The 15523-nt window shown below is 35.9% G+C and overlaps 1 protein-coding gene across 2 annotated transcripts in view; it reads left to right on the top strand.

Annotated features, from left to right (window-relative positions):
* The window catches only part of RICTOR (RPTOR independent companion of MTOR complex 2), an 87285-nt gene that overhangs the window by 16252 nt on the left and 55510 nt on the right, over nt 1-15523 (top strand). Inside the window, exons 3-4 of one of the 2 annotated variants that reach the window (XM_082075334.1) lie at nt 2339-2436; nt 11408-11472. In XM_082075334.1, coding sequence (XP_081931460.1) covers nt 2339-2436; nt 11408-11472 — 163 coding nt within the window. Of the gene's footprint in view, nt 1-2338; nt 2437-4814; nt 4838-11407; nt 11473-15523 lie in introns of those variants that run through there. The other variant, XM_082075335.1, reaches the window with a different exon arrangement.

Genomic DNA, 15523 nt, shown 5'->3' on the forward strand with positions numbered 1-15523 from the left:
TCCAAAAGTGGTGTGAGCCAGGGAAATTCCCATCCATTTCCCAAGGCAGGCCAAGGCATAGAAATCAGCCAAACTGTATTTTCTGAGAAAGCAAATTATGAGGAAATTATTTTCCTCTCCTGTTACGTCCCCTTGAAATTAGGGACTATGGTGTAAACTATTTGTAGTGCCATAACTATTCCAACCTGCTTGTCTTCAGTGTTTCTCTTGTTTGCTTGTTTCTATGGCTTGTGCCATTGCAAACCTCTCAAACTGAGTAAAGCACTGGAAAAGTAAACTATGCAGGAGTCTTAAACTTGGGATGTGGCTAGTAAGATTTTCACTGTCCCTAATTTATGTGATTGTATCAAAGTTGTGGGGGTTTTTTTGTTGTTGTTGTTTGTGTTTTTTTTTTCGTTGTTGTTGGTTTTGTTTTGTTTTCTAATTCACTGAGTTGGTGGGGGATGTTCAAAGAGATGAATTTAAATTGGAACATGTGCATACAAAGTTATTGGATGTTTGGTTTAACTATGCATACTGTTCTGCAGTGCAAGGTGTCTCTGTACTTGTGGCTGTGTCTTGACAATTGACTTTGCTTGTTGCTCTGACTTAGGTTTGTGGAAAAGGATATTTCACGTCAAGGTGGTGATGATGGTGATTGCCCACATTTAGGAGCACATCTTCTCTTCCCAAAATTTCACTGAACCTTTGAAAAAAAAAAAAAAAAAATCACAATTATGTGATGTGGCAGTAGCATGTCTGTACACGTGCTAAAGCCTCACTATACGCAGTGTTGTAAACACAATTCACCTTACTCTTCAGTGGACATCTTGCAGCTAGTCAGGTTAATTGTTTTCGGCTTCATTGGCTGATAGGCAAGGTCTCCATTGACTACAGTGAATTTGCAGGTTTAGACACCTTAATTTAGGTGAGTACCTGTAGGTGTCTACATCTTTAAGTACTGTTTTATATTCCTCATGGTAGTGCAAGTACAGCATCTTGTCTTTCCAAATATGTTCTGGATATATCCTAATGAGATTGATAGTTATGTCTGCTTTTTTAAATTTGTTGCTTTTAAAAGTGTTTAAACTAAAGAAGATCATAAAAAAGCCTCAGCTTGGTTTGCACAGAGGTGGTGAAGCTGCTTTCTTTACATCTCTGACACTTTTGATTTCCTTTGTATAATGAAAAATACACAAATATCCAGGACGAACAGTAAAATACTCTTTTTATATGCCATAAATTCAGCTGTAGCTGTTCATACTGCAATAGGAAGCAAGTTTCTTTACAGAAGTTCATGTGGGGCACCATACAAAACCCTTCTCTTGGCTGTGTTCCAGATGTTTGGTGTTTGAACTCTTCAGGCTTTTTCTAAAGAATTCATTTTATGAAATACAGAGTTTGTTTTTTTCTTTTTTTGGTAACATAATACTTTCTAGCAGTTCACATCTCCAGCATAGCCATAGTGTTTCTTTTATTTCGAACTACAGTGCTGTTGATAGTGTTGTAGTGCCCATTGCACAATGTAGTGTCAAACCTAAAACTGCAGGAAAATCTTGCAGTCAAGTGTTTCCCTTTGAAAACTGTCCTGCTGCAATACCACCATGTACTGCAGTTTATGTTACGGTAGCTCTGCATGCAGCCCACTTTTCCCTGCTTGTCCAACTGTGCTTCAACTCCCAGTCTTGTTCCCAAGTGTTGGACAGCATTGTCTCTGCTTGTCATGTTTGGTCATTGTTTTCCATTTCCCAGCAGAATGCAGGGTCATCATTTGGTGTCTGAGTCCTGTTTTGTGTGTGTGGGTTTTTTTTTCTTTTTTTTTTTTTCGTTGGAATGGTGGACTCTCAGGAAAAAAAATGATCCTAGTCCCCCTGTTTACCTTGTAGTGCATTTTCATTTCCAGTGTTACTGGGAAGTCCTAGCCTTCTGCTAAGTTTAGGGTGATTGTGGACAGACATTAATGTGTAAAGCAGAAGGGAATCATGTCTTCCCAAAATCCCACCAACCCTTTGTTTGGAAGGGAAAAAGAAGTCACATGGTGTGGTAGGATCGTGCTATCTTTTTATTACTGTCTCTAAGTTCACTTCTTGCCTTTACATTACAAGGGGATTAAAGATAAAGCTGTTCAGTTACGAGATTTTAGGATTGGAATTTCAGACAGTAAATGGGTTTCTTTGTTGATTGCAAATATGGGGTAGTGATTAAAATCTGCTTTAAATAGGAGTCACCTCCATAGATCTGCATCCTTAATTAAGACCGGGAGAGTACCTGTTCTGTTTCGGAAATTGCATGTTGAATGCGTGTTTAGATATTATTTTTTTTTCAACTGTAACTTCTAATAAGATGTTTTCTTTTGCAGAACCCTGTGATAATATGAGAGAGATTCTCCAAAATGTGGCCAAATTGCAAGGCGTTTCAAATATGAGAAAACTAGGCCACTTGAATAACTTTACTAAGGTAAGAACTCAAATGGTGTCACAGATCAAGTGATCATACAGGCAAAATATTATGTATGTACTGTATCAGACATTGGCTGGGAGGTTGATTAAACAGCTTGGTGTCATGGAACACCACTTGAAATCTCCTGTGGGAGAGGAAAGGAGCAAATAAAGACAAGCAAATATGTGAATGCAAAGTTATCCTGAAGTTTGTCTATATGTCCTACTGGCTGAATTTTTTTAGATTTTGAGTACTTAGAAGCCTAAAATACCTCCCAATTCATGGGTTAAATTGCACAACTAGAGCTAAAGGTTGGTTCCTGCTCCACAGAATTGAATAAAAAATGTGAAGTGCTAGACTCCCTGGATGCAGACTGACACAGTATGGTGTGTGGGGGGGACTGTCTCAATGAGCATGATACACTGTGGTTTGGGCACTAATAGAATAGCAAATATCAAGTTTCACTGCAGTGGTCATACTGAAAAAGTTTTAAAGGGTCAATTTCTGGAAATGGTCTGTATTGCTGATTTTAAGGTGCTTTTTCCAAATAGATGCTTCCAAACCATGGAAATGTGACAGGTGTTTGCGCACATGAAGGATATGTTGGAAGCTGACATTGTAAACTGATAGGCAGGAATTAAAAACTTAGAGCAGCTTGAGAGTGTAGACTGAGGAAAGAGACCATGAAAGGCTTTCAGAGAGGAGAGCAAGTACTTTTTGGGGGTAGATGAGCAAACTGTGGAGAGGACCAGAGAGGACTCATAGAAGGTGGGCAGGCAGGTAGGAAAAGGGTGTTTGTAGCATCCTGAATTGTTGTGCTTGAACTAGCATTCCATTTGTCAAGGCAAGGGAAAAGTGCATGGCAATCAGTGAGCTAGGAGACTTTGGAGCTTCACTATGAGTGTTACCCAAATGGATGGACTGACATTCAGAAGGAGCTGGTAAGTTGTATAACTTCCTGATAGGGTGCCATAGAGAGGACAGCAGGTCTGAAGATGAAACCTGAGTTTCTGTGACAGAGTGTGGATCCTGCAATCAGCAGTAGCAATGAAACAAGGTAGTACTGGAGAATTTTGTGCATAAAAGTTTAAATTGTTGTTGTTGTAGATGAGCTGATAACAAATTATCGAGTAAGATGACCGTGAGGCTGCTTGGCAGTTTTGAGACAATCTCAAGTGAAAGAGTGAATGCTCAAGGGCAAGTTTGGGGGACCAGTTGGTATGAGAAGGACAAGTGTGCATAATAATCTCAGAAGCAGGCATGCTTCTTAGCTGTTAAAAGCACTCCTTGTGAAACTGAACAACACTTCCATGGTAGTGTATTAGATGCAGTTAGCAGGAGGGTGAATACTAAGAACAAAATTACAATAGCAAATAAATTTATCTTGTAGTGCATTGATAACAAATCTGTAAATGCTCCATTTTCTAAATTGGTTCAGAGCTTATGTAGTTGAATAGCATTCATTGAAGAACTGAACTTACATTGAATTTTTTTCTTTGGGTCGTTTCCTTATTATGTCTGTCAGACATCCACCATTGAGAAAATGCTGCTGTTTTTATTGAGATTTCAAGCTGTGTCTCAAGAAGGCCCTTTATTCTGCTAGAAAAGGCTGATGCGTAGCTGTGTTTCTTCTTTATACTAATCTGTAAGCTTTCAAATGTGAGTGCTTCCGAATTCTCCAGTTGCCTCCTAATTAAAAAGCTGGATTACATTTGCAGACTCCTAGTGAAAAATCAATGTTTGAAACTATGGATTTTAAGAGTGTTGATTTTACTACTGAAAATCAGATATTAAGTACCTATAAATGTGGTAAATTAGTAATTAAGCATACTGTAATTAAAGGATCAACTAAAAATTATTTTTAAAATATAGTTTTGAAAAATCGAATAATTTTATAATTGACTATTTGAATAATTTGTTCTTTATACTTACCTGGTGTTAGAATTGGAAAATCCTTACAAAAACACAGGAAGGTTTTCATAAATTGGACATAAGTCTGGCAAGGAATGATGAATTTGTGAAAAACAACTTGCTGAAGTGAAATATGACTTCTGAAGACAGAGACACTAGTTCAGAACCCTTTTTTGATCCTGAAACAGTGACCCTGTGCGAAGGAATCATCCCACTCTCTTTATTATTTAGCACTCATTCTTATATTCATCTCCCTGGAATATCTGCTTGTACATTTGATTTTGAAAACTTTTCCTGTTTTTTGTTTGAACTGCAGATGCAGTTATGAAAATAGAACAAAAGTTGCAAATTATATTGTATTGTGTGCCTTGTGGTTGGAACAACTCTGTGTTTTTCATTCCAGTGGTTAAAGAGTGAAAGCCTGGAGCTTCGGGGAGATGCTTTTATTTCCTTTTTGCATTCTGGTCTTCTGCTATGAAATGGTATAGTCTCAGTTCCTCCTTGTGAGGTAGGATTGTGGGGAAGACAGATGTGCTAAGAGCTGAGGATCTTTGTATCCTGTCTTGGATTTGCGTTGAAGATTAACTTGATTCGTCTGTAAATTCTTGCATTTTGTGATCCATTTTTGAAAGGCTACTAGTTAGGATATTTGTCCTATGAAGAGGGAAAGGACCATCGAATTTTTTTTGTACTGTATTTCTGATAAAATAATACAGGAAATCTATAAAAATCAATTCCCCTGCTATAAATATAATTTTATCCAAAATAAAATGTTAGCACCACTCTAGGCAGTTGCTCTTCAATGCCCCAAATGCTCCTTTCAAAGACTGGGCAACTCTCACATTTGGAAGAAATAACTGTTCCAACTTGTTTGGTCAGGGGAAGCAAAATGTTTGCGTTCATGTGGAAACAATTAATGTTACGAATAGCTAATGTGGACTTTCCTGACAGAGATCATGGTAGACGTTGCATTTTCTATTAATTATAAGATATATGAGGTATGTTAGGTTCAGGTTTCTTGCCTTGAAAGAGGACTGGATTTTTAAAGTGGCATTTGTTTCCCCCGGCCTGCACTGCCCTCCTCCTCCCCCCTCTAATTTAAGGAGAAGGAAATTAGTCACCCGTTAAGAATTACTGATCTAGATTCCATGAGTTTATGCAGAAGATAAATACTTTAAATAAAACTGATTAAAATAATGTTGGTCATCACTCAACGGGATTTGTCACTGTATCTGCAAGAATGATACTTTTGTATGAACCTTGCTTACCTGAGATGTAATCACCTTTTCCTTCGTCTTTCCATTCAAGAGGAGTGTTAACTAGTGATATTCAAATCCCCATAACACCCAAACTTACTGTGCAAAGTACACTATATATGTGATAATTTTCAAAAATTCACATTTCGTTCATCAAATTTTAGCTAGTACTTCATATTAGTATAAACCGTAATGATGGTATTCTTGGCTCTGTGGTTGTAGAACATGGGCTGTTCCCACTTAACAGGCATCTTTAACAGGTATCGTAATTTTTCTGCTCCAAGAAGTTGGCATTCCCAGTCTTGTGATACTCAAGCTGTGGAAAGGTATGTTTTGTTCTGCATTGCAGCAGTGGCAGGCTAATTTTTCTCCTAATCTGCTGCTCATCACTTAATAAGTGAAGCTGCAGTTTTGTGGGCAGAAATGTTTATGAAGTACTGCCTGGCTTGTGTTAGACACAATAATATTGTTCCTTTCAAACCACCTGTATCACTATTTAAGCCAATCTGAGTTTTGACCTGAACACTTAGGATTTGACCTCTAGTAGATGGTCGCTGACAGTTTCAGTTCACAGCCTTGGTATGTGCCTTGGGCTTCAGTAAGCAGAGTATAATTACCCATCTTTCATTTATATAGGCAGCTACACTAAGCACCTTCAGGTTTCCCAGCTTCTGCTGATTAATACCAAAACATCATGGTTACTTCTTTGGGCTTTTCCCCACCCCCATGAGAAGCAGTAAATGATAAATTACTGAAAACCAGAAGGAACTGTACGATTGTGTTTGCCTAATGGAAAATATCTTTTGGATTTGAAGTATTCATTTAGAATCTTTCATTATAGGTTTATCCCACTGTTAGTTTCTGAGAGATCCTTTTTACGTTTTAAGTCTAAAAGTGTATTTAAACAATAAACAGGAAAAAAAGTCCAGAGATTCCTGTTCTTGTTTTCATTCAAAAAAGGTACTTCTTGAAGGACAAAATGAAACTTGGATAATATTAGCTTAAACTTAGTAATTGAATAGTGTCAGAGATACAGAAAAATCGTCTTTTTAATCTGCTTAAACCTAATTATTTCATTATTTAATGAGGGTCTACTACTCTGCTGTATGTATCTGTTAGCTTTTGACCATGCTGCTAAATTTCATGAATGGAGTTTGGGGCTACAAAGGCTTTCATAGATTCCTTCTCTGTCTGATTTGTGTTCTGCCATTTTAGAGTAATGGCTGTGCTTTGCAAAACCCAGGTATCTTAGAATCTGAATGCAGTATTGACTGGCTGTAACATTTATCCAAACAGATAAACCACTATGGGCAAAACTCATTATGAAGTATGTATCAGGTAGGAACAGAATATCTGCTTTAGGGGCATTCAGCTGTGGAACAAACCTGGAGAGCTAATGGGTGTAAATCCAGAGACTGCAGTTTCAGCTGGGTCTTCTATTAAGCCTACAATCTACTGTGTAGCATCCTCATAAATATTATTAGTGACTGTTCAAACTATATGTCCAAAACTAGAGTATAATAATTACATTTTGGATGCATAGAATTATATCATACTTCTACCTAGTAATTGCTGTGACTATTCTGTTAAATATAAATTTGAACGGTCTCAGTGTGCACTCATGTTGTGTGTGCTGTTGACCTCCGGTGGTTTTGTTGTTTTGAGCTACTGTTTCCAAGACAAGTTGATGTGGTATTCATATTGCTATGACTCATCCAAGTAGCATGAAAAACTCATAGCTGACAGTAAACATTAAAAAAAACCTTTGCTGTAAGTTAGTTGCTGTCTGGCCTAGCAAAAGTATCATTTTGTTTTAATAATAAATCATACCCTACAAATTCTGTGCTGTTCCCATTCATTTACTACCAGCTAGAATCATATAATCATTTAGGTTGGAAATGACCCTTAAGATCATCAACTGCAACCGTTAACCTAGCACTCCACCACTAAACCATATCCCTCAGCACCACATCCACATGTCCTTTAAACACCTCCAGGGATGGTGACTCAACTTCCCTGGGCAGCCTGTTCCAAAGCTTCACAACCATTTCGGTGAATAATTTTTTCCTAATATCCAATCTTAACCTCCCATGGCACAGCTTGATGCAAATATCAATAGTTTTGCATTTTAGAGTTGACTTATTGGCAGTTTTAACAAGCAAAGTATACTATGTGCGTTTGTATGAATGTAGATGTACAAATACGTGAAATCTATTGTGTACATATAAAAATACATACATTTTATATATGAGACATGCAAATACACATATTCTTCATGTATGTAATTCTGTGTATTTACATGATACGATAATCCATTGACATTTTAGCAAAATATAGTAGATTTTACCAAACTTGTATTGCTTGCCTCCAAACTTATACTACAATGACATGGGTATAAATTGTTAAATGTTACAGTCAAATATATGACAGTTATTTGGCTTTGTCATGAATTTGGACATCTACAAAAATCACTACTTTTGGGCCAGAATTATTCATCTGCTTAATGTTGTTTGAAGGTGAAATGAGAAGAAAGCGTCAGAGGTTTCCTTTTAAGTATATTTAAGACAAGACATTTATAATAGAGGGAATACCCAAAGCACTGAGACAGGCTAAACAGTATCTTCTTTATAGTCACTTCCATGACTCCCTCCCCCCGCCCTTTTAAACATATATATATATCCAACCTTACTTTCGCCAGTTGTTTGTTGGTTTTTTTTTCTTCTAGACTGAGTAAACCAAATGGCTCAGCCTTCATGGTGTATTTTTTACCTGCCTTGTACATTTCTCTTCTGCTATGCTTCTTCCAGTTTGTCTGCTCTTAAAATGTGGTGCCCAAAATTTTGTTCTTCATGCAGTGTTGACAGCAGCCTATGAAGTGGAAAAAATAGTCTCTTAAACTCAAACATAATAAGTCCTAATAGTATTTCCAAAGGTAAAATCCCCTCCCCTTTTTCTTTTGAAATGATATCACATGAACTCATTTAGTTGTATAGTTTGCTGTAATTTCTAGATCTTACTTTCCTTTTGAATTTTTCATTTAGCAATCTGTTTTCTGTACATGTTGTATTTCTCTGCTGATCTCCTTTCAGTTTTTATCTATTAATGTGTGGTACCCTGAAGGATATGATACGCTGTTCCTTTTATTTAATTGTATTTTCTTATGGAATTTGGACACTCCTTTCAAATCACTGAAAGATTTTTAATTCTGATCTTGCTGTCAGTCTTTTTTTTTTTTAAATTTTTCTAGCTGGAAATCCTGTAAGTACACTACCATGTGTAAGTTGCAAACAAAGCCAATACTAAGTAATGGTGACCCTTTAGAATGAGAGTAAACTAATAACTAAAATTGCTAATCTTGTACTTTTATTAGCCAATTTTAGTTTTTCATTCTTTGTGGGAAATATTTAACTTATGCACGGATGCCATTAAACACTGAGAATAATTATCACATTCAGAAATTTGTATCTACACAGCAGTAAAACTTGAAAGTTATATATCATCAGGTTACATTACTATATTTGCGTTTCAAGATAAAATCAAGTTTCTTTCTAAGTCGCTGAGGGTGTGCACAATTGGAGAACATATATAGAGGAAAACAGTTGGTGTTGAGGTGCTAATAACTGCTATGTGTATTTGGTAAGAGTGGACAGTGACAACTAGACTGGAGCTGGTCCAGTGAACTGTATGCTCTTTGGCCATTGCAGCAGATTAGGTGGGTTCCTGAATATGTCATCTGCTTTAGTTTCATCTCAGGACCACTCAAGGTGCCTACCAGTAGTAAGTGTGATGATAGGAGGCTCGCTTCAGAAATGCACTTGTGCACACAATAGCAGCTTTCTCAAAATGTTTTTTTCCTACTTCAGGATTATAATTCTGTCTTCTTTCTTTAAAGTACGAACAAAGACTGCGGAGGATAATCTGGTATATTAAATTAGGATCTCTCCTTTGTCTCAGAGTGATGGGGAGAGGTTTAGGTGAATAAATGGTGAGCCTAAACAGCTATCAATGTATTTGTCTGAAACTGAACAATGAACTGTTTTTACTCGCTATCTTCTCACGCTGTAAGTTTTGCTTACACTCTGCCAGCCAATTTTTACAGTTCACAAGATGTCAATAGAAATGCTAAAGCAGCAGTGGTGGCCTTAAGCAGTCCAGCAACATGGCATAAAAATAGATTGATGCTAGGAAGTGACATACTGTCGTGACCAGTTAATCCACCAATTGTCTAGTTTTATTATCACTTAAGTTTGAGAGGTGTGGGGAACGAGGTTGTATAATAACTTTCCTTATGTTTTGTAATAATCTTTGGTTATAGCCACTGTTAAGAAAAATGTTTCAATTAACTTAGGTTTTTTGAGCCAAAATATTGTCTGTCTCATTAGTATCTTTGGATTTCAGCATTATCACTATGGATTTTGCTCACAATGTGAAAAATAATTTCTTCAAATATAATGTGATCCTTAGAAGAACTCGTAGTTGTTGAACATAAACCTAAGTATTGTTTGAAATTTAAATCAGCATGCTAATAAAATAGGTTCACTTAAAAGCAGAGTTTCTGTACAATATGCTGTTTTTTCAGATGGAGGTGAACAGTAGAATGGGAGCATGGAACATGTTGAATATTTCAGTTTACAGCAGCCTTAATTTAACTGTTCATTTAGTTTATTATAAATGTCTTACTGTGAACAGTAAACACGTATAAAGAACGTGGCACAGGGTTTGATATATTTTAATACTTTCAGAGCATGAGGTATTCATTAGTTGAAACAAAACATTCCCAAATTCCTCAGTGAGGAGAAACTGTTAATACTGTGCTGGCCCAGAACTGAACACATGCCTGTTTCAAAAAAGGAGGACAAAGTGCAAAGCTGTTGCAATCAGTATTAGTCACTTCAGTTTTTGGAAGTGCTTGGGAAAGTACTTTGGGATTTGGACATAACAATAAAGTATTTTATAATTTTAGCTGTGGATAGTGAATGAGATTACTAGGAATTTCTTTGCTGCTCTTGCAAAGTAGAACAGCATCAGCTCTTAAAGAAAAGACTGTTTTCCTTTCCTCAAGAGGCTAAAACACTGGCATACACTAGATTGCTCCTTTTGAGATTGGTTTTGTAGATAGAAACTGCACTTGTAAATCTTCCATCATGTGCTCAAAATGGGTAAATATGGTTGAAATGTTCAGAACTTGCAACAGTTTATGGATGTTGTTTTGTGTGCATATATTCAACCTTTGTGCTGATTTTTTTTTTTTTTTTTTTTTTCCCAGAGGTACAAGTTCTATGGAATTGATGGCAGGCCAGGCTAAATGTCAGTTATGGGACATTTACCATAGGCAACTCCTGGCTATTTTTTTTATTCCAGCCCACCCCCAGCCTGTGCTGCTGTGTCAAAACATGACAGTGAACCATCAGTGTCTAACCTTGCTTCAGAAACTCTCACCTGAGCCCTCTTTTATAACGCAGATGTGCTTAGACTTCAGTCATTTCCCTCTCTGCTCAGGTTACCAAATGCCCAACCAGTGGCTTTTCAGAAATGAGCTTAAAGACAGCAAGAGGAGCAGTATGGAATGGAAAAATTAACCAGTAGGCAGCTTACACAATTTTGCAAGCTTTTCTCTGGGAGGAAGTGTATGTGTGTCTGTCTGGCTTATATAGGAACAGAGCACTGACTGCAGAAATTCTCAGGGAAGACTCAAGTTAGTACGCTTTCCCCTGACTTGAATGAAATTCCTCAGATTTCTTTGAAAGCATTGCCAGACATCTTCAGTTTTATGTAGTCATTTTTAAGAGTTATAAGTAATAGATGTTTTCTTTTATTTTCAGCTTCTTTGTAATACTGGCCATGCTGAAGAAAAGCTAGGTTTTACATATGACAGCATCATAATATGGTAAGTAGTAAGGAGCACCAGAACAGTAATAGCAGTTGTTCAAGGTGCAATATCAATTTTATTTGTAGTTTTAAGCTAGTATTTTGTATTTCTAATGTGTTTGAAATTTCATAATGCAAACATATACCTGACAAGTGTTTAATGAGTAAAATCAGAAATACATTATTTGCTTTCAAGCAAAGAGGGGGAAGTAACCTCCAAGTTAAAAGCTGGATTTCTGTATTCTTCATAGATCTAAAAATTTATCTAAATATGTCAGTACTTGCAGAGAGCTCTGTAAGTAAAAATTGTTCTGATAGAAATTAGAATATGCTCTTGATGTAGAATCAGGATTTAAATATAAGCTTTTTATGTTAATGTGGTATATTGATGTGGCTTTCTAGCATTGTTTTCTCTGCTACTAAAATGCTCAGTGTATATACTTTCAAGTGGAATTTTCCTACATTTTGTTACTGTTTCTGACAATCAAAAGTAACTACCTGCTTATTTGCAGAACTTCTGTTTGTGTTTTTATACAAGCATTGCTAAATTTGTCCTGAAGCTCAGCATCGGCAGAAGAAACAGCTAAGATCTAGTATTTAGTATGATTTTTGTGTTCTTTCAATTTAGTTATCTGACTTAAGAAAGCAAGCTTAGAAAAGCCAGTGTATGTTTAAGTAAAATGTTGGGTAAACTCATGTAATTTCTTGTGGAAATATTGGAAGTTGTTTTCTTAAATAGAACTGATTTTCCCTGCAAGGACTAAAAAAAATATTTTTTAAATTACTGTATTTTGTGAATGCATAGTTCTTGAAATTTTTAATAGGTTATCATCTGATCATATTTATGTAATCTGTTATAGTGCTTTAAGATGGACTAAACATCATTCAAGAGTATAACTTAAGAATTCAGAGCTCCTTACCAAATATTTTTAAATACAAGTCTTAACAGGTTTTGCAAATACTAGTGTTTGTTCGTATAGGAAGAAGTTCACAGAAAGATCTGCTAATCCAAACACAGTTACAGATATTGATAAGAATATTGATAAGGAATTACAGATATTGATAAGAGATAAAATGTTCTCAGCAGACATGAAGAGTAGCCCCCACTTAGAAAAATGCCAAAATTGGCTTATCAAAAAAGTGAAAAGACATACAGCAGGAAAATGATCTTGCTTAGTGTTGTTGCTTTAGTCAGTCCAATAGTTTCTCTTGTTATGTACATGAGAAACAAGATTATTCTGCTATAGTGATAATTTTGTAACTCAAGGATACCACCCAAACAGTCAGATTTTAACAACTATAATTGTGCTGATTAGTGGTTCTTCAGAAATATTTATAGGATGGATTGTTTTCATGAAATGTGGACTTTACAGACAAACTTAAAATTTTACTCTACAGAGTTACAGCCATTCTGAAGTAGTATGCTGTTTGCAGATTATTTTGTTATACAGCATATAGCCATTCTGAGTGACTTGCAAATACTGCACTTTTAAAATAATTTTGGAAATTAACTTCAGGTAGGCTAAGTACAATTGTTTATTTGGAAATCCCATGTGAGTTCTGTAATTTGCTTTGCTGATGTTCTGAATGTTATCTTAGATTTCCATAGGGAAACCTTTTTGTTCTACAAATCAAACCTGGTTTTCTTTGAAAATTTGAAAACTTACTTGGATGCAATAAATACTTTGAGTTTTCTGCATTTGTGAAGTATGAGTGGCTAACTTTAAAGCATTAAACTATAAGGAAATCAATGATTTCTAGAATAATAATAGATTTCCTGTAGAGTTCTAGGTTCGAGGTCATTAACCTTGATAGAACATTTACCCAAACCAAAGACAGTTGCAGTCTGTAATAATTGCAATTATTCTCAAATTAGAGATCTGAGGCTTTTTTCTCCTTTTAGAATACTGTTAGTCCAGATGCCTGATCATAGTTTCTTCCTGTCAGGAGTTGGAGATAATAGTGACACATTTTGTTGTCATTCACAGTAGAGATGGGTCTTCCTGTTTCGTACCATTGACAAATGAGAGGAAGCCTTGAGCCATGAAGAAATGAAGTGTAGGCCTTAGAAATCTTTGAGGTCTTTTAGTTAACATGCCAAGACACTTTGGCTGTAAAAGCAGAATTCAGAATATTTACAGTTACCTGGCTGGATCAAATAGAGATTTGCCAAAACCTTTGTTTTATTTCTTTAGTGAGAGGATGAGATGCTTTACAAAAAGCTGTGAGGATGATCCTGTGATAGGTAGTGAATATCTTTAATTATTTCATCCTTTGTTAGTTCTTCCAGACCTTTTATCAGTCTTAATGTTTATCAGCTTTAATGCTGTCTTAGGAAGTTATTTTCATTTTTTCCAGTGACACTTAAAATAATGGGACAAGTAGTATTATACCTACTTTTTCTCTTTTACAATCATGATGTCTTTTTGGCACTTTCAGCCACAGGTACACATGGAGTGGGCATGTCAAAATAATTTTCTTGTTCTGATGGCTGTTCTAGAATCATACAGTGTGGGTTTATAACAGAGTTTTAATGCCGATGTGCGTTAAGTCACATCTAAACAAGACAGTGACAAAAATTCAGGATTGTAACTATGCATACAGATAATTTTTAAATTCCCTTGAAGTCTCTCATAACCCCATCCTATTCTCATTAATATAAACAACATTTCCCTCTGCCCTGCCCTCTTCCTCCAAGTCGAGAATTGTGTATTAAATGCTGCCTACAGAAGGAGATTGTGAACCTGGATGAAATCAGGACAAAAAAAAATTGTCAGGATAAAAGTATTCCATTGACCTTCACTCTTTGAATTAATCTTTTCAGATTTGCATTTGTGAAACTACTTTTCATCGCTTTATTATCTCTTTGTGTCACTTAACACAGCCTTCAGAAATACCTTATGCCTTTTTATACACTATTGTAATAACTCCTTTCCAGTCTTTGAAAAGATTACTAGAATATAGTTTATATAAACTCTTCTGAGTGCTTCATGTGGCTAACCAGTTTTATTTTAAGGTAATTTTATTTTAAGATCCTAAACAGTCCTCTGGATGCCCTTTGGAATCCTTTTTCTGTAGACCTGTTTGTCACCTTTTCTTCTTCTTGACCACTACTGTTTATAATACAGTGCTCATGAATATATGCAGATAGTTCATATTAATGTTCTTTCCAAACACTTGGATGTGAATCTTGGTAGGCTGCTGACAATACTTACTGATAAATTTCCTCCAGGTCTTTTGTCATTTTCATTTCTTAGTCTAACTCATATTTTGTATAGTAAAAAAAGGCTTTAGGTTAGGAATCTTCATAGAGATATCTAAAGCAATGACTTAATATGAAGGAAACTATGCTTGTTTCTGTTATACCTCTGTCATTCTCCTAATTGTTTCATTCCCTCTTTTCCTTTTGGGTTATCCCATGGGTCTGATTTAATTTTTCAAGTCTTCTCCTTGTGATATGGCTGAGAAGTTAGAACACTCAGAACACGTACAAGCGCACGTTTTTCTTGCGTATTTTTTTTCGTGCCTGGTGTAGCATATCTTCATTGTCTTTAGAAGGTCAGGTTTCTCTCAGGTTTTTGCAGTTCAATCATTGACTGGTGGGTTTTTTGTTCAGTTTTTATTTTTAATGGAGAGCTTTTGTTCAGCCTTGTATACTTCTGTATGTGATTGCTTTCATTGGACCTGTGTGGATATTATGGCAGTGTTAGGTATACATCTTTCTCACTAGCGATATATTTTTATTGCATACTCACTATTTAAAGATAGTGACACATCCCTTTTTGGTACTTTCTGCTTTTGTATGTTGAATCTCGTGATAGTGTTGTCCTCTCTAGTGGTTTCATTGTTGCCAGTTCTATCTACAGATTAACAATATCCTCCCCTTGTGAGCTGTAGAACAAGCTTTCAAAGCGTTATTTGCTTATGAGAAACTCTTAGTCTAAAAATTGTTTTGGTCTGCCATACAATAAACGTTTTCCTCTCAAATATAGAAGTATGGTACTTTATATGATGAGAGGAAAAATACCCAGATTCATTACTTGGCTGTCCTAATAAGAAATCTTGTGGAT

The sequence above is a fragment of the Streptopelia decaocto genome (assembly GCF_964273445.1).
Source record: "Streptopelia decaocto genome assembly, chromosome: Z".
NCBI classification, from domain to species: domain Eukaryota; kingdom Metazoa; phylum Chordata; class Aves; order Columbiformes; family Columbidae; genus Streptopelia; species Streptopelia decaocto.